The 19,928-nt window shown below is 34.6% G+C and overlaps 1 protein-coding gene and 1 long non-coding RNA gene across 3 annotated transcripts in view; one reads left to right on the forward strand and one right to left on the reverse strand.

The window, feature by feature from the left end:
- Positions 1-19,928, reverse strand: part of USH2A (usherin) — a 798,563-nt gene that overhangs the window by 461,983 nt on the left and 316,652 nt on the right. The window contains exons 22-23 of the mRNA XM_032136481.2: positions 9,875-10,005; positions 1,848-1,974 (exon numbers count right to left, since the gene is read on the reverse strand). Of these exons, the coding sequence (XP_031992372.1) occupies positions 1,848-1,974; positions 9,875-10,005 (258 nt within the window). The remainder of the gene's footprint in view (positions 1-1,847; positions 1,975-9,874; positions 10,006-19,928) is intronic.
- LOC116810065 (uncharacterized) overlaps positions 1-19,928 on the forward strand; it is a 63,853-nt gene that overhangs the window by 14,691 nt on the left and 29,234 nt on the right. For both annotated transcript variants that reach the window (XR_009210725.1, XR_009210724.1), the window contains exon 3: positions 9,880-10,008. This is a non-coding gene — a long non-coding RNA (uncharacterized LOC116810065). The remainder of the gene's footprint in view (positions 1-9,879; positions 10,009-19,928) is intronic.

The raw sequence follows: 19,928 nt of genomic DNA on the forward strand, positions 1-19,928 counted from the left end.
CAATGGAAATTCCTGTTCATATTTCTAATGCCCACCTTCTTTGAGAGAGGAGGCAAAGTTATTTGTGTTTGTTTTTCCAGAGCCCACTCCACTCCAATTAGCCCTACTTACATCTGTTCCCTTGGCTTTCAATACTATCCTTTGCTGGAAGTTCCAACTTCAGAACTCAGACTTGTTTCTTGAGCAGGCTGCCTGATATCTCCCCATGGGTGTCTCAGAAATCTCAGCCTTAACATCTTCACAACTGAACTTTGAACGTGTCTCTCCAAACCTGCTTCTCCCAGTCATGCACTCCCTGGTTTTGGCAGCTACATTCTTCCAGTTGCCTGAGACCCAAACCTGACAGGCTTGCTCGACATTAAGGGCCAGTAAACTCTGTCAAAGGCCAGATAGTGTCTTTGTAGACTATTCAGATTCAAGCAGCTGTAGATAATACATCAGTGAATTGGTGTAGTTGTGCTCCAATAAAACTTTATAAAAACAGGCATGAGCTAGATTTAGCCCATGGTGATAGTTTACCAACCCCTATTCTGCCTCAATCTCATCACCAAATCCTGTTAATTTGACATTCACAATATAACCAGAATCTGAATACTTCTTATTATATCTTCAATTATCACCCTGGTTCAGGTCTCCATGATTTCTTGTCTGAATTATTACAGAGTTATTGCAGAAGCCTATTAACTGATCTCCATGCATTCACCCTCATTCCCCTTAAAATTTATTCTCAACAGAGCAGCTAGTGTGACCCTTTTAAAGAAAGCAGTCATATAATGGCATTCTTCCCTCAAAATCCTTCAACAGTTTCCTTGTTTCAGAGTAAAAGCCCACAAGGTCCCATATAATCTGATCCCTAATGGCTTCTGTGACCTTATGTCATGTCATTAGCCCTTTCACACCCTCTTTCCCACACTGGCCTTCTTGTTGGTCCTTGACATGCCACATGTAGTGTGCTCTCACCTCAGGGCCCTGATACTTGCTGTCCTCTCAACCCAAAGCATCCTCTTCCTGGATATTTACATGGTTTGTCCCTTTGTCCCTTCAGGTCTCTGCTCAAATGTCACCTCATCAGAGAGACCTTTCTTAACACACACACACACACACACACACCCCTTTCCCTCTCATCTGGCTTTTTCATTCTCAGAATTTATCACTACTTGATATTTGTTTAAATTTATTTATTCTGTATTTTGCTGCCCCATTCCTCCCGCAAAAATGTAAATTTTACAGTATTCTCTTTGCTCCTTGTATCCAGAGTGCCTAGAACAATACCTGGAACTGATTAAAATTATATATTTCCTGAATAATTTAATAAAAGCCTGCATCATTATACAGTTATAGTGACCATGTTATAAATTACATAAATGTGGCAGATAGGGTAGGCTGGAGCAAAAACTAAACTTAAATGTGAAAAAACAGGATGTGTGTCCCAAGAATGCTTCCTCTCAACTGTGTAAGTTAGGAAAAAATATTTACTTTTTTCTCAGCCTTGGTTTCCTCATCTCCAAGTGCAGACAAAAACTGCTTTCCTCTACTGTATTTGCTTTTTGGAAGTCAAAAGTAACATTAGAGAACATAACTAAAGGTCCACGCTAATTGTAGAGAACTGTAAAAGACATAGGTGGCTTCATTCTTATTTTTTTTCTTTACCAAAGACCTTCATGGATGAAAAACTGGTTGCCAGACTTCATCCTTTTAGGAGCATCCCAAAGGCAAATTCAACAGCAATACAGATGGAGTTGAGTAGAAATGATGGTGAAATAAGAATGTAGGCATATAAACAACAGAAAAGTATGGCAACACCAACATACCAACAGGGCTATTTATACATATCAAAAAGTACTTACCTGTATATATCCCATCCAGAGTGATTTGGCCAAAAGCCTGATGCCTAATAGCAATTATTTCATGCCATTTTCCATCACTATATTGTTTGCCATGATCATTAGTTGTAGTTACTTCCACTGGTGACCCCTTAAGCGAATGAATGAATAAATAAATGTTTATACATGCATATCTACACATAAACACACACTTACATATTTGTTATAAACCAATTTACAAGGTTCAAAATTATGATCCTGATACAAGCATGCATACATTTCAAACAGAACTCAAAATTAAAGCTGATGTCTAGCATCATTCTGGCTTTCCTGTGATGTATTAATACTTCCCTGTGCACCACAGTGTACAGATCTGTAAAGGTCTCATCTTTACAGTAAGAATTTCTTACAAAGCCACTTGCATTTTCTGGTGAATATAGCTATTCATCAGAAGGGTAAAGAATTTTCTATTCTAAAATTTTAGACTTTAAGTTTCATGGCATAAATATGAAAGAGAAGAGAAGAATTTAAAACCAATAAAATACCACTCAAAATGAGTTCTGAAGATAGATGTCAGACAAGTCACTCTTATCTTCACAAAACTATCAATAACAAATGGGAATGGCATTCACCTTAAAAACTAGCCAGTTGTGATACATTAAACATAATGGTGGAATTAAATGTAATACACAATGCTTTGTAGTCAAAATCCAATAATTATAGTTCTGGCTAAGGTAATCATATAATAGTTAAAAATGTGTTCCTAAGTGATAAGACATAGGAAATGGCAGATATTAAGAACAGAGTTTAGGAAATAGGAGGTAAGAACTAAAAAAAAAAAAAAACCGAGGAAGAGAAATAGAAGAGACACCTGCCATCTCACTACTTTCGAGAAAAGTAAACACTTTTCCAGTATGTTATAGTAGCCTTGGTTACCTACAGTAACATTTTCAGTGTTAAGCGAATAAGACTAAGTGAAAGATATCCCAACTTCGTCACCAACAGCTACTAGTACTACTATTAAAGAAAAATAAAACAGAAATTACTCTAAAACTTCTAAATGGGAATGAATTTTCTTCTTAATAAAGTTTATTTACTTAGCAAGAATAAAGCTCATTCTAATAAAATATTTAAAAATTTAAAAATAAGATTGGGTAAAATATTACCAAAACATTTAATTACCAAAAATTTCACCAAACTCTAATAATTTTGCTATGCTGTTTTTTTCAAAAAGAGAAAATAGATAATTATTTCATGTAATGTAGTTGAAGATGTATATTGAAAAACATACAATGTTAATCATACCATTTTTAGTATGATTTCTGTTTATCTTTCTCTGAAATGGCTTCAGTGATATAATATGTCCACTCTACACATTTAATTGGCTCCTGTCGGCCCTCATAAAGAGCTTGACAACATGTATGACATACAGAATTTCATGTTACCAAAGTAAAAAAAAAAAAAAAAAAGCTTTTAATTTCCCATGAGTATGAGTGGGTTGTCTCTCACATGGACAATATCCCAACTTTTACAGACAACTCCATCAGCTAGAAACATGACCATCTGGCAAGTTCTAGTCTTTGTATTTTTGTAGGTTGACTTTCCCTATATCTATTTTGTCTACACACTCTTTTATTTTCTTCAACCCTATTTCAACATTTTAATATTTTACAAACACACATTTCATTATCGTAGTTTAATAATTAAAACCAGAACTGGAGTCGTGCCCAATTAATGTGCCCTGGTAGCATGCCCATTAGTTTTTCCATTAGTGAATTCAACAATACTAATGGGATTACTAGCATGGGATGCTAATTGGGCGTGACATAAGAAACTGGCTTACTTCTTAGCATACCCTTGCTAATGATGAAATTAATGAGCATTTTATTAAATGCTGTCTCATCAAAGTGTACTTAGTTAGCGTTAAAATTGTTACAAACGATGCTGCATTCTAAAGATCAGGTGTCTGAGTAAGTGGTTCTTCATATTTTGTTTGGCAACAATCTGAAGCATTAATAGTTCACTACATCAGAAATCACATTTATTGGAGACAAATTCAAGTACATTACCTACAGCCTCAGCATGCCAAACTCACTTTATACTTACAGCAATTTAGAATATCATTTTTTGAAGATTATTTTAAGATTACTTTCCCTCACCAATGCTAAAAGAACAATTCTGTGATGACTTCTGGTGTCATATTATGCATGTTGTTCTTTCTATTTGGAACATATCAGACACATTCAATAGATGCTATTCTGAATTGTTTTAAAGCTTTCATTTTTACAGCTTCCTTCCAAGTAAGCCCAGAATATGATGTGAATTTCCTGTGAATGTCACTGAACATAGAATATTTAAGGGATAAACATAGATCACTACTGGTCACTAAAATATTATCTGATCAAGTACATTCAAAATTGAATTTAATTATGTGAAGAATGGGAAAATTATAGAAAATTGTTGGAGATACAATAAATAGAAAATTGTTGGAGATAAAAATAAATACTGTAATTAAAAGTTGTAGTTAACTTTTCTTTATTGTATATTTTAACAATGGCAAGTGTCCAGTTTGTAATATACAAACACATTTCCAATTTTATGTACTATGAAGAATCTCCTTTTCCCTAAACATTTATTCAATAGAATCCTTCGGATAGTTGGATGACAAACCAAATACATTTTTTATATCTATAGCCTCTATATTGTATTAAATTGTTATGTAAGGAATTTATTACTCGATTTTATTAAGATACTTCAAAAAGAGCAAAGTACACGATGACTTCAAGTTATTTTATAAATATGTGCTAGATAATTACTTCAAAATTCCTTGAAATTCTCTTCATAATTCAAAATTTGGCTATTTTGAATGAATTCAGTAAAAACAATTTTAAAATAACCATCTTATTTTTTCTTGATAAAAGTCAAGTTATCTGAAAAACAGACAAATTTGAACAAGGCTGGGCATGGTGGCTCATGTCTGTAATCCTAGCACTTTGAGAGGCCAAGGTGAGAGGATTGCTTGAGGCCAGGAGTTCAAGACCAACCTGAGCAAAAGAGCAAGACTTTTTCTCTAATTTTTTTGAAAATAAAAAAAAAAAAACTAAATCTTTATGTAATCATTACAAAGCTAGACGTTTTAACCCAGAAAAATAGATAATTTTCTTCAGTTATGAGTAGTAGTATCTTACCTACAGTTATTGAGTCAGTCAGCCAGGTAATATGTCAATGGTCATTTATTTACTGAGCATCTACTATGTTCCAAAGACTGTTCTAAGTCCTGAGGAAGTATCTGTGGGCAAAAGATTCATAGACTTTGCCCTCACTGGATCATACAGTCTGATAAGAAAGACACACTAAGTACATAATTACTTGTGTGATGAGTATCAAAAGTATGCACTAGATAATCTCGTCCTCATTTAAAGATTAAAGGAGAAAAACTGGCTTAAAGTGGTACCCAAAGTATTTAAAATATAAATAAATGTAATGCCAATAGAAGGCATATGAAATACACTTCTATACTTTTTTAAACCCAGGGTAGCTCTAACTTCATACAAGAAGCTGCATTGATATTACTTTGGAAAAAGAGAGCAAATAAGAGAAGAGTATTCAAAATTTTCACCATCCCTCAGTTTTAACACTTCTTTGTCTAAAAATGAGTGGGGCTTTCAATATAAATTTATAAAATATGTTTAGTACCTGTTTTAGAGTATAAATTCATTGGAAGTAAGGAAGGACACAGTCCTCGCTAGCATGAGCTCTTTGTTTCATATATAGATAGCATCATGACCCATGAGCACTTAGTGTAATGCATCTGATTACGTTTTCTCAGCTAGATCCTAAGGCCATCCTGCTCAACCCATATCTTGTATTTTAAAAAAATAATTGTCACTTTCCTGAAAACTCAAGCAGCTTTTACCTTATGGAGAGAGATTATTTCAGATAAAAATTTACTTACTAGACATCATTAAACCCTCCTCACTCCCTTTAGCCCCCAACTTGGCTTTAACAATTTTTTTTTTTTTTGAAACAGGGTCTCCCTGTCACCCAGGCTGAAGTGCAGTGGCTCAGTCTCGGCTCACTGTAACCTCTACCTCCCGGGTTCAAGCAATTCTCTGCCTCAGTCTCCCGAGTAGCTGGGATTATAGGCACCTGCCACCACACCCAGCTAAGTTTTGTATTTTTAGTAGAAATGGGGTTTCACCATCTTAGCCAGGCTGGTCTTGAACTCCTGACCTCGTAATCCACCCGCCTCAGCCTCCCAAAGTGCTAGGATTACAGGCATAGCCACCACGCCCAGCGGCTTTAACAATTTGGTTAATACTTGGCTGGCACCTACGGACTATGATGTATACAGCTTAGGGTTTGGCTATACAGGGTAGGGACAGAGCAACTGGGAAAACTATTAGCAGTGACGAGTACTCTAAGCAATTGTGTGAATGAGAAGGGTAAGGGGGCAGAAATGATGGGCAATGCCCTGTGAATGTTTCCCTGAATTCTGTTACCACGCTTTGCACCAGCCTGTCCAGGAGATGAAAACAACTAGACCTGCCAGATGAGTTTCCTGGCAGCCATTCTCCGTTAAGCAGTTTGACCCCTTTACCCTTCTATCCTACAGAGTCTTAAGGTATTGCATCCTTTAGAAATAGCAACACCACATGTCAAAAGAGATGGCAGTCATGCTTCAGATTTGGGGAAATCATTTTTGGATTAATTCTCCACTGACTGTCCCATGTTTGGTAGCAGGGTGGCTATAAAAATACTCAAAATCTGTGATGAACAACCAATGGCCAGAATTCCAATGAGTGTCATTCTGTTCATTTCTGTGTTCCCAGTGCATAACCGTGAAGTCCAATAAATTCTTAGCAAAGTTTTATTGAATGAAATAATTCAGTGCTATTCAAATAATTGAATTCAGGGCTAGTTCTATCCCTAAACCACTCTATGACCCTAGTTAAGCCACTTCATCTAAAAGCAGGGATGAAAACAAAATCAACCTCAAGGGGCTACTTCAAGAATGAAATGAGATCATTAACAGAACTCACTTTGTATACTTTAAAGCTCTATAAATGAGTGGTCCTGTGATTAGTTTTTTTTTCCATCTGGCTTCTTCTTAAATATCTCCAGATACTAACAGGTTGAAGGGGAAAAAGCAGAGCCAGATTTTTCTTTCTCATTGACAGTCTTCTATTTTACTGTACTCTCCCCTTTCTTTTTCTGATTTTTGTTGATTTTTTAACTTAGCATTTGCTCTCCTTTTTAACCTTGTTAATTTGGATGTCCTGAAGAACACTTTTAATTAGTATTAACTTATTTTTCTACAACATTTAAAATCAAACATTTGCCCTATTTATTTTATGAAAACAAAACGTCGGTATAATCTATTCACTTATTCCACCCACACCCCGCCACTAAGCTGGTATCTTCAGAACTTTTAATTCACTCTTTTCCTCTCCTTCAATTCTTACTAATTTTAGCAACAAGTGATTATTCAAGTTTTTTTCTTGCCCTTGCTATACTTCTATTTCAAAGATTCTTATTTGGCACTGTAAAACAGAGTTCTAGTCACTCTATCATTAAATATTTAGGCATAACTTAATATTGCTAGATTTATTATTCACTGATGCTTCTTCTTTTTATATTTCTGACTCTGTTATTTTTCCTTTTGTCTAGGCTACTTACTGAAATATTTCTTTCCAACCTAGTGCAGAGATGGATTTTTTTTTCTGAATTTATGGATATCAACAACCATCTTTCTTTCATGTTGAAAAGCAGTATAGCATTGTAGCAAAAATCATGGTCTTTGGAGCTCCATTGCTTGTGTTTATAACCTGGCTTGGTCACTTATTAGTGTTGTGACTTGGGGAAAATGAACTTACCTGTGACCTAGATTCCTCACCTGTAAAATGGGAATATTAAGAGTATCTACTTCACAGAGTTGTTGAAAAGTTCAAATGAGTTTATGTACATGTGTAGGGCTGTGTGTGTGTGTGTATAGGCATATGTGTGTATGTAAGTGTACAAATTGATGTATAGAGAGACCACTTAGAATAATGCCTGGAACAAAGAGGTCTCATAGAAGTATCAGCTTTGCTTAATCTTGGCAGGAAATTGATGAGTCTTTTCAATGGATTTATACTAAATTCCCTCTTAAATCAGATATTCTCTCCTTTTTTTTGTTTCATCATTTTATGTTATTCCTCTTTTTCTTGAGCATGTGCTTTTTGTTCTTCTGATTTCTTAGTGACAGTAGTAGTATCTATCTTTCTTGTTTTTGTCACATTTTTATGTATTTTGAGAGATTTCTTCAACTTAATCTTCTGACCTACTAATCTGAGGCTCAAAGTGTCTCTCCTCTAATTAATCTACTTAAAGTTTTCAAATAAAAAATAATATTTTCCATTATGTAATTGAATCAACTTCAGCTGATTTTTTTAAATTTATTTTTTATTTTTTTCAGCTGCCATCTGTCTTGCCTTCTGTGATAGCTGCTGCTTCTTCCTTTTCCTCTGGCTGCAGGATCTGCTTAAGTGTGATGCTATTTCCTTTTGCTTACTCACTGCCCACCTGCTGGCATCCTTTAAGAAGCTGCATTACTAGGGGACACCCAGAAATCTTTGTGTCTGAGGACCTACTGTGCACCAGCCAGGGAGTTAGCAGACCCCTGTCAAGTCATGAGGAGGGAGCCTTTCTGTCCCTGGTCCTTCGAGTGGCCACTGTGTGGCTCTCTCAGCTTCATAAAGCAGGAGGACCTTGGCCTGCTTCTTGAGTCTGGCAGGGTCTTCAGATACACTTGGTACAATAGGCCCTGCCTTTCCTCTCTAAGGTCAATGGATCTCTAGGGTACATGAGGCTGAGATCCTCAGTCAGATCACTCAGTCCATGATCCTAGACGCAACTTGGATACAGAGGGTGAACGTTGTGTCTGCTTTACCAATGAAATGTAAAGGTGATTTAGATCATCAGTTTTAAGTTGAAGAACTGAGAAAATGGAAAGCTAATATATTTTACTTAGTCTTACTCATTTCTCAACTACTCACATGCCTAATATAATACCTAATATCAAATGCTCACTGATATTTGTTCAACTCAAGTGAAGACAACTGTTCAGTGCTTTCCCACTGCCCTTAGGAAAAATTCAGATCCTCACATTTGCTTACAAGGCCTTAAATGACTTGGTTTCTACCCAGCTTTTCAATCTACCACCTTTCCCTTTGTCTCTGTTCCCAGCCATAAGAGATTCATCTCAGTGTACTGAGTGTGCCATGTTCTCGTCCACCTCAGGAACTTAATATTTGCTGCTCACTTTGCCTGGAAACTTTATGCTCAGCACCTTCCTAGGTGGAGATCAGTATCTCCCCTGTACTGCCCCACCTGAAATATACACCCTCACATACAGACATATGCTCTTGTCCTGACCAACTTTTCTTCATTGATTTGTATCTCAGTTAAATATCACATTTCCAGAGAAAATTGACAACTCAGAAAACCATGTATTTCTTTATTTTATGTTCCCATAACACATAGAATCCTAAATATTTTGACACAATTTATAATCATTTTAAATTGATTATTTTACTGTATCCTTTGCAGGGGCATGGTCATATTTAACTTTAAAACTATAGTAGTCTGCAATGCCCAGCACAATAGTACCCGATAGACATTTAAATATTTGCTGGTGAAACAATGAAAAAAGAAAGACAGGGAAGGAAGAAAAGGGGACATGATTTTTTGCTATTAAGAAAAATAAAAATAGATCTCTTTAAATTTATTTGAAAGTTTTAATCTTCATTATAAGGTGGCATTTTGGTTGTTAAGCCCATAGATTCTCAGTCGGACCATGATGGTTTAAAAGTTAGCTCTGCTATTTTAGCTGAGGGCAAGTCACATTACTTTTGTAAGTTTCATTTTCTTGATTGGCAAAATGGGGATAATAATAGTACTTACCTTACAAGGTTTGAATGAAGATTCAGTGTGAAAACAGAAGTATTTACCTCAGTACCAGGCACCTACTAAATTCTTAAAAATATTAATTTTTATGATTTCTCATTTACCTGAGGATCGAAAAGAAAATAAAGACGTCCCTTCTTCAACTGAAGTGCAAAATACTCTTCCTGATTGCCAGGTGATGCTGCAAAGACAATCAAACCTTCAGGCACTTTTGTTCGAAAGCTGGCCTTAATGCCTGGTAAGACAAGTGTGATCAGCAAATCAGTGCTGGGGTTTTGTTGATTCTTTCTGATAAATGTACATTTACTTTCATTATTATTTATGATGTAGTGAGTACAGTCAGGAAATTATACACAGCAATATACTCGCATGGTCTAGGCCATTTGGTTTTAAATATATCCCATTTTAAATGCCATTCAGTACTTGGAATCTTATGCCTGCATTTCTGCTAATCAATATATAATGAAGTTTAAATTTATGCAAAACTCATCAACCTAAAAAGACATATTGTCAACCCAAAATTGGATACTCAGAGTATCAATGTGAAAACATTATCAGAGAGTCATAAAAATAAATGGATTTTTGACACGAGTGAAAGAAACACAGAGGGTCTTGCTTAAAATATGTATGAAGTTTAAAGAATCGGTTCGGTAACAGAAGTTAATATTGGAAAGACCTGCCATGAAGTGGCCTATAGAGGTAATTTCCTGAAACACCATCCTATAACCAAATGGTTTGCAGCCTTCAGAATTTTGGGATCTTTACTGACCCTTCAGAGCACATACTAGCCCTGCATAGCATAGGATATACAATGCTCTTTTCTCATAGAAATTTCCACAGCTTAGGAAGCAGGGGCAATATGCAACAGCCCTATGAATGATGCCTTACCCCTACCATTACATGGCCCCATCTCCAGCCCTATGAATGATGCCTCCCCCCTACCATTACATGTCCCCATCTCCAGTCCTATGAATGATGCCTTCCCCGTACCATTACATGGCCCCATCTCCAGTCCTATGAATGATGCCTTCCCCCTACCATTACATAGCCCCATCTCCAGTCCTACCATTACATGGCCCCATCTCCAGCCCTACCATTACATGGCCCCATCTCCAGCCCTATGAATGATGCCTCCCCCCTACCATTACATGTCCCCCATCTCCAGTCCTATTTCAACATACATCTGTGGAGCACTAACATTTGTTGAATAGTACTCTGCTACACAGCAAAGAAGAAAAACTAATAAGCCCGTAACTGGCATTGAGTTCTAGTTGAGAAAAAAGACAATTAAAAAAAAGTAATGCGATGTGATAAATGGTATAGAGATATATACAAAATACCTGATTAAAAGAAATTGAGGACAGTTTTAGAGAATATAATACTTCAGCTTGTTTTCAGAGAATATGAAGGATTTGGCGGGAATTGTACAAAGGCTTAGAGGTATGGAAAGTTTGAGGAAGGCTGGTTGTGAGGGAGCAAATTACATAAATCTGGAGAAATAGGTGAGACCACATCTGTACAATCTGGCTTGAGAAGTTTGTATAGAAGACAAAGATGAAAAAGAATGCTGTGTTCTAAGTTATTTTTAGAGTACCATTCCTTTAGTCACAGCAAAGGTTAAGTATAGGATACAAGCTTTAGACTTTCCAAGAAGGCAAATCAAATTTATCCTGGCCTTCTTGACTTCTGCATCTCCATCTTCTATGTTTTATGCTCTTGGCCATTTTCCACAAACTTGTCCTAGTGATTTTTATATCTCATTATTACACACTCTCTTCTTCTCTTACTCTGGTCTGCTTGAATGTTGTGTTCTTGCTGTCAGATTCAGGAGGCAGTCCTTCCTGGTAACTCTTCCACTCCACAGAATAGAATTGTTTGCCCCAACAAATTGCTTTTCAGTAGTTAAACACACTTGGACTCCTGCTACTAGATGTATTGTTCTCTCTCATCTCCCCTAATAAGTGCACTGAAATGATTGAGCCACTCATTTGAAACTTATCCCATAAATTAATGGAAGAAATTAAAATTTGAGTGGAGAGCAGGAATAGGATTTTCAAAATTGAGACTAAGGCAACAAAATTGATGATGAAATGTAGACAGGAGACATAACTAAGCTACACAGAAAAGAGGTGAGTGCTGTGCTTTGGGAGAATGAGACAAGGACAGACAAGTAACTGAATTAATAATTGAAAGGATAAACTCTATACATATCGGGAAAGGCACATTAAGACATATTGATATGAGGTGATGGTGTGGGGCAAAATGGTCCATTCTTTTCACCAATTATTGAGGAAAATGGGGTATTAATAACAGAAATAGAAATGTGAGATAAGGAAGGAAATCTGGGGTTAGGAATTATCTTTAGTTTTAGGCATACTGAACTTATGATGTAGAAAATTCTGTCTGCCATTTGGAAATGAGAAACTGAGTATCACAAGAGAAGATGGTGCTAGGAAAATAAACTGGCAATCACCTATCAAAAGCCATGTCTAAGAGACAGATTGTAGCGAAAGAACAAGAGCCTTTAATGGAATGTCCACATTTAAGAAAAGAAAAAAATAAGGGTAAGAATAAAGCTAGATCAAGATAATATTGTAAAATGGAAGCCTAGATAGGAGGGAACTTTAAGGAGGCAAGGTTAGTTAACTGTGTAAACACTTCCAATAGGTCCAGAATAATTAGAAATGAAGAAAAGCTTATGGAGCTGTTAATGACATAATCTTTTTCAGTTGAGTAGAATGGACAGACTCTTGACTGCCGGGCGATAAGGACCGAGGAAATGAATGAGTAGAAGATGGGTACAGAACACGAATTAGAAAAATCTGATAGAGAAAGAAACGAGAGACATCGAAATTAATTATTAGAGTAGACCAGGGAGATAAAAGGAAGCATCTACCAGCAGAAACATAGATGTAAAGTCTGGTCTACAACCTGAGCAGAGAACAATTATATTTCTACCAACTCTTTTCTTCTCTTAAGCTTCTCTCCCTATGGTTCAGAGTAACTCTATTTGAGAAATCTTATCTTTCTGTCACCACTTTTTATGTGATATTTGGTATCATATATTATAATAAAACCTATTCCTATAAAATTACACAGCTTGAGGTTATTTCACAAAAATAGCTGTAATTTGGAACATGAAGAGAGCAAAACTCTCTACCAGTGTGTTGGAGTCATCTATGTGGCAGTAGAGAGGAGAATAAAAACAAGGAATTGGGTGTTGGAAGATATCAATAATTGCTCAATCTGGGAAGACAACTACTTGTCTTTAATTCAAGAGAAATCTGATGAATGAAAATAAATCAGTAAGAATTACAGGAATATTTAGACAAGATACACTTGGAAATCTCATAAAAATTATGCACTATTTAAGAAATATTCGAGTGCATGTGTTTTTCTAAAATATATTATTTAATTTTCAAGTTTTATGCTTATATGAGAAAATGCACTGCTATTGCAACTAAAATATAATACTTCACACAGATCAAGGAAAATTTCTTAAGAAGGGAAGCTATAGTATAAAAAAAGGCAATTGGATATGATGGTGTATGTGAGACTTTCCCACAGCATTTTCCAAATAATTTAATCTTCTCATTTTTCTCTTTACATTGCCAAAATAAATAATGAATGTCTTTTGCGCAAAATCTATGACGAAATTAAAAATGCGCACTTTCACTGAAACATCATATTCTTGACAATTAATTATTGCCGTAGATATAGATAAATTCTATCTTTTGAGCCAAATGCTGAAATCATGTAATCAATTCTTTAAATGAACTAAATAAAAAAGAATACATTTAAATATAAACATAATATTTTGGTTAACATATAAAACATTTTAAAGAAAATATTATTGACTCTACCGTGAGACAGATTGGTAACACGCATAACTATTCAAAATTATTAACACTCTCTTTTCCTATAAGAAGACTATGTATTTACAGATTCTGAACTATTGACTTAGGCTTAGTGATGTGACTTGTGTTGGCCAAAGAAATGAAAGTGGACATGTGGTGTGCACAGGAGAGCAGAAATTTTAATACAGCTGTGTAGTTGAGCTTGTCTTCCTCTCTGCCTCATGAATGTGTTTCCATCCCGGGCCCAGGAATAAGAAGAACTGTGGATCAGAGCCCAGCAGTGCCAAAATATTTTTGCTTTTAATGTTTGTGTTAAGCTGAAACACTGACTAAAATGGGCAGACAAGTGAAAATTATACTTTTCTCACTTGCTGAAATTTAGATTTTGATTTTCAAAAAATGAGACAGAAAGGAAATGTTCTAAAGTTCAGTGTTTTTCTTTCTAGTGTTTAAATAATAGAGCATTTCATGCATCTCTATATTCATTCATTCAGGAAATATTTAAGGAACACATACTTTGTACAAATGGTATACATGAGATGTGTAAAATAAACTTACATCCATGGCCTAACATTCTAAAAATATGAAAAATCCAAGTTCTACGTGGAAATATTTAACTTTCAAGTAAGAGGGTTTACAACTTTAAAATTTAATCATAAAAATCATACACTTTCGAGGCCATGGATTAGGCAAATAATTCTTAAACAATAAACGTGAAGCTATAACATAAAGGGAAAAGTTGATAAATTAGACCATGTTAGAATTAACAACTTTTGGCTAACAAAAGGTATGAGTAAGAGAATGAAAAGACAAATGACATAGTGAGAGAAGATATTTGTAATACGTATATCTGATACCAAGATACATAGCCAGAAAAAAAAAATATGAAAAAGATGGTTGGTATCATTAGTCATCTGAAAACTGCAAAATGAAATGCAATACCGCTAAGTATCCATTAGAATGGCTAAAATGAAAAGGAAACACAAAGTGAAGCCAAATATGTGCGACTACTGTATATGTGTGTATATACACATACACACAGGTATATATTACATATATTTTTATATATAATATTAAATTAAAAAGTAAAATGTTAAATTTATAATATATAATGTAATAATATCTATACATGCAACATTCATAAACTACTAGTTGGAGTGTACAATCTCTTTTAAAAACTGACAGTATCTATTAAGCTATACTTCTGGGCTGGGCATAGTGGCTCATGCCTCTAATCCCAGCACTTTGGGAGGCTGAGGCGGGCGGATCACGAGGTCAGCAGATCGAGACAATCCTGGATAACATGTGAAACCTTGTCTCTACTAAAAGTACAAAAAAAATTAGCCGGGCGTGGTGGCGGGCGCCTGTAGTCTCAGCTACTCGGGAGACTGAGCCAGGAGAATGGTGTGAACCCGGAAAGCAGAGCTTGCAGTGAGTGGAGATCGCGCCACTGCACTCCAGCCTGGGCAACAGAGCGAGACTCCGCCTCAAAACAAACAAACAAAAAAGTTATCCTTGTATCTTTTGATATGTGTATCTTTTTATCCAGCTGTTCTACTCCTGGATCTATATCCAGCCCCACCCAAATGCATAGGGTCAAAAGATATACAAGTATGTTTATAGCAAGACCTTTTATTACACCTTCAAACTGAAACATACACACATGTCACTCAACTGTACAAACAACAAATATAGCAATGAGAATGAACAACTATATAGATGAATCTCACAAACATGGATGTGTAAGAGACACTAAGAACACAGGAATATATACTGTATGATCCCATTTATATCAAGTTCAAAACCAGAAAAAAACCCATGTATGATGTTAGAAGTCAAAATAGAGGTAATCCTGGCTGGGATTTAGAAAGGGCACAAGGCAGGCCCACTGGGGGCCCAGTAGTGTTCTATTTTGTACTGTGGGTGCTGGGTACACAGGGCTGTCCAGGTTATAAAAACGGGTCAGCCTGTACATTGCTACTTTTTGCACTTTTCTGTATGTATAGACTTCAACACAAACATTTTTCAAAAACCACATGTGTCTCTCTTGAACTAAGAAACATAAAAAGCCATCCAAAAGACTTTATTCTAGTCAATTTAACTTTGTTATTGCAGATACAGAAAAATGTAAGACATTTCAAAATGATTGGAAGTTGTCAGGTAATAGCCATACAAAGCTATTGTAAGAACAAAAAGAAATCAAGAACTAATACATTTCAGCTGATGAAAATTTTGCCTTCCAAAATCCAAATCAAGAGAAGGAACCTGTCATACAAGTCCCTAGTATGAATGAAAAAGCTCCTAAAAAGTTACCATAGATTTTTTAGTCTTTTATCAGAAATTTAAATTCTTACAATGGACATGTAGAATATATAAAAAAATCCTACAACTCAATAAAAAGCCAAGCAACCCAATGGAAAATGAGCAAAACGTCTAAACAATCACTTGACTAAAAATTCTGATATGCAAATAACCAGCGCTCACAAGAAAGATGTTCAGTGTCATCGTTCATCCAGGAAGTGCAAATTAAAACTACAATGAGACACATCTCCATACTCACTAGAATGGCTAAGATTAAAAACACCAAAATCTGCTGAACAGGTAATGCAATGGAAACTCTCATACATTGCTAATGTAAAGGCAAAATTAAACAATCATTTTGGAAAACTGCTTGGCATTTTCTAAGTTAAACATATACCTAGCCTAATCCAGTCTTTGACTTACCACCTTTTCATTTTTTTCTTTAATTTAAAGTTTTTATTTTTTTTTTTATACTTTAAATTTTAGGGTACATGTGCACAACATGCAGGTTAGTTATCTATGTATACATGTGCCATGTTGGCGTGCTGCACCCAGTAACTCGTCATTTAACATTAGGTATATCTCCTAATGCTCTCCCTCCCCCCTCCCCCCACCCCACAACAGGCCCTGGTGTGTGATGTTCCCTTCTTCTGTCCATGTGTTCTCATTGTTCAGTTCCCACCTATGAATGAGAACATGTGGTGTTTGTTTTTTTGTCCTTGCGATAGTTTGCTGAGAATGATGGTTTCCAGCTTCATCCATGTCCCTACAAAGGACATGAACTCATCATTTTTTATGGCTGCATAGTGTTCCATGGTGTATATGTGCCACATTTTCTTAATCCAGTCTATCATTGTTGGACATAGACCAATGGAACAGAACAGAGCCTTCAGAAATAATGCCACATATCTACAACCATCTGATCTTTGACAAACCTGACAAAAACAAGAAATGGGGAAACGATTCCCTATTTAATAAATGGTGCTGGGAAAACTGGCTAGCCATATGTAGAAAGCTGAAACTGGATCCCTTCCTTACACCTTATACAAAAATTAATTCAAGATGGATTAAAGACTTAAATATTAGACCTAAAACCATAAAAACCCTATAAGAAAACCTAGGCAATATCATTCAGGACACAGGCATGGGCAAGGACTTCACGTCTAAAACACCAAAAGCAATGGCAACAAAAGCCAAAATTGACAAATGGGATCTAATTAAACTAAAGAGCTTCTGCACAGCAAAAGAAACTACCATCAGAGTGAACAGGCAACCTATGGAATGGGAGAAAATTTTTGCAATCTACTCATCTGACAAAGGGCTAATATCCAGAATCTACAATGAACTCCAACAAATTTACAAGAAAAAAACAAACAACCCCATCAAAAAGTGGGCGAAGGATATAAACAGACACTTCTCAAAAGAAGACATTTATGCAGACAACAGACACATGAAAAAATGCTCTTCATCACTGGCCATCAGAGAAATGCAAATCAAAACCACAATGGGATACCATCTCACACCAGTTAGAATGGCGATCATTTTCTTAACATTTTTTTATGAAGTTGAATTTATCATTTTTTAATGGTGAGTGCTTTGTTTGTACCTTGCCTGAGAAATCTTTACCAACACCAAGATGATCAAGATATTTTCTCATTTTTCTTCTAGAAGCTTTATAATTTCAGCTTTTATTTATTAGGTCTATGAACCCATCTCAAATTAAATTATATGTGTGATGTGAGATAGGGGTCAAGCTTTATTATTTTTTTGACTCCTACACACTATACAGTACCATTTGTTGAAAAGATAGTACTCTCCCCATTGAATTGCCTTAACTCTATCAAATGTTACTTGACATTGGAAGTTTGAGTCTACTTCTGATTAATTTGCCAGTACTTACACAAATACTATAGTCTTAATTATTATGGCTTTATTTTAAATCTTGAAACAAGACGACTAAGTCAGCCATTTTTTTAATACTTTATTCAATAGTATTTTGGATATTCTAAGTCTTTCAACTTGTAGAATCAAGTTGGGAATTTCTTCAAAAAAGCTTGCTCTAATTTTGATTGGAATTACATTAAATGAATAAATCGACTTCAGGAAAATGGCTATTTTAACAATATTTTGTTTTTCATCCACAAACATCATAAATCTTCATCTATTTAGGTTTACATTGATTTTTCTAAGTTATATTTTATAGCTTTGGCTATACAAATATTTTCATTTCTTTTGTTAAATTTAAGTGCTATATTTTGAATATTCTTTTAAATCCAACTTTGTTTAAATTGTTTATTGCTAGTATGTTCAATTAATTTTATTTATATTAACATTGTATTCTGCAATCTTTCTAAGTTCATTTATTAGTTTTAACACTTTTTCAAAGATTGTTCAAAGTATTTACATACAAAATTATGTCAATGACAAATACATTTTCTTTTCCTTTTCAATATTTATGACTTTTATATTATCGTATTGCTTTAGCAGTGTCTAGAACTACTGGTAAAGTTTGAACTAAAACTTGATCCCTATCTTAAAAGCAAAACATGCACTATTTCACTTTTATATATATGTATATAAAATATATATATTAAGCATATATAAGTATATATAATAGATATATATATTTTTTGCCTGCTTTATGGCCCAGCATATTAGCTGTAGAATATTTGTGGTGTACATTTCATATATGTGTGTATATATATATATATATATATATATATATATATACACACACACACACACATATTCTGTAGAATATTTGCAGTGGTCCTTTATCTCTCCTATTCTTAGTTTGCTGAAAGTTTTCATTATGAGTAGGTATAAGATTTTGTGAAATGTTTTTCAGCTCTGTTGAGATAATATGATATTTTGCCATACTATTTCCTCTATTAATGTGGTAAATCATATTGATAGATTTTTAAAATTAATCCAAAATATTTTTTTCTCTCTCTTCCTCTCCTTTTCTCTCTCCCCCTCCTTCTCTCCCCTTACCACTCTCCACTCCCCAACACCTATCATTCTTGCAAACCAATTCTGGGCTTTGCTTTCTGTTTCTATTTAATTGATATCCAATTTTGTCTTAATTTTTTTTATTTCTTATTACTTTGGTCTTAATTTGTTCTTTTTTGCCTGTTTTAAGAAGAAGGTTAGGAAACCTTGGACTTTTTTCTTCTAAGATAACCATTTAACCTATACATTTCTCTCCAGGCATTACTTGAGGTGCATTCCAAAAAGCTCATGTTATACTTTATTTTTTAATTGTTAAAAAATTCCCTTTTTCTTCATTGATAGGGCATTTAGAAATGTGCTGTTTAATTTGAAGTATTTAGAAAAGTTCCATATAGTATTCTCAGATTGATTTCTAATTTAATTCTATATAAACAGAGAATATACTCTGACTTCAACTTTCGAAATGCATTAAGATTCTTTTATGGCTCAGCATATTAGCTGTAGAATATTTGTAGTGTACATACTTTCAAATGTACATACTTTCCATGTACATTTGAAAAACAATAGCTATTTTCCAGTTTTGTATAGAATGTACAATAACTGTCACTGAAGTTTGTTGATAGTGTGTTTGACTTTTCTGTATTTTTATAGATTTTTATCAACTTCTTTTATTAAGTACTAAGAAAGTCATTTAAAAATCTCGAAATATAAGAGAGAATTTGTCTATTTTGTCCTTTAGTTTGTAAACTTCTGCTTTATGTATTTTGAAACTCTATTACTACATATAAGCACATTTAGGATAATTTCTTCTTAACCAATTGACTATCATTATAAAATGTCTATTTAGTAATATTACTGGTCTTAAAGGTTATTTTGGCTGATATAAATATTGCCACTACCATTTTCTTATGATAAATGTTTCATGGTCTATTTTTTCCATCCTTTTACTTTTAAGCTTTTTATGTTTTTATACTTAAAGTATGTTTCTTGTACACACTTTATGAGTCTTGCTTATTTAGCCAGTTTAATAATCTATTCTTTTTGATTG

Source organism: Hylobates moloch, unplaced genomic scaffold (assembly GCF_009828535.3).
Source record: "Hylobates moloch isolate HMO894 unplaced genomic scaffold, HMol_V3 SCAFFOLD_18, whole genome shotgun sequence".
Classification (NCBI taxonomy): Eukaryota; Metazoa; Chordata; class Mammalia; order Primates; family Hylobatidae; genus Hylobates; species Hylobates moloch.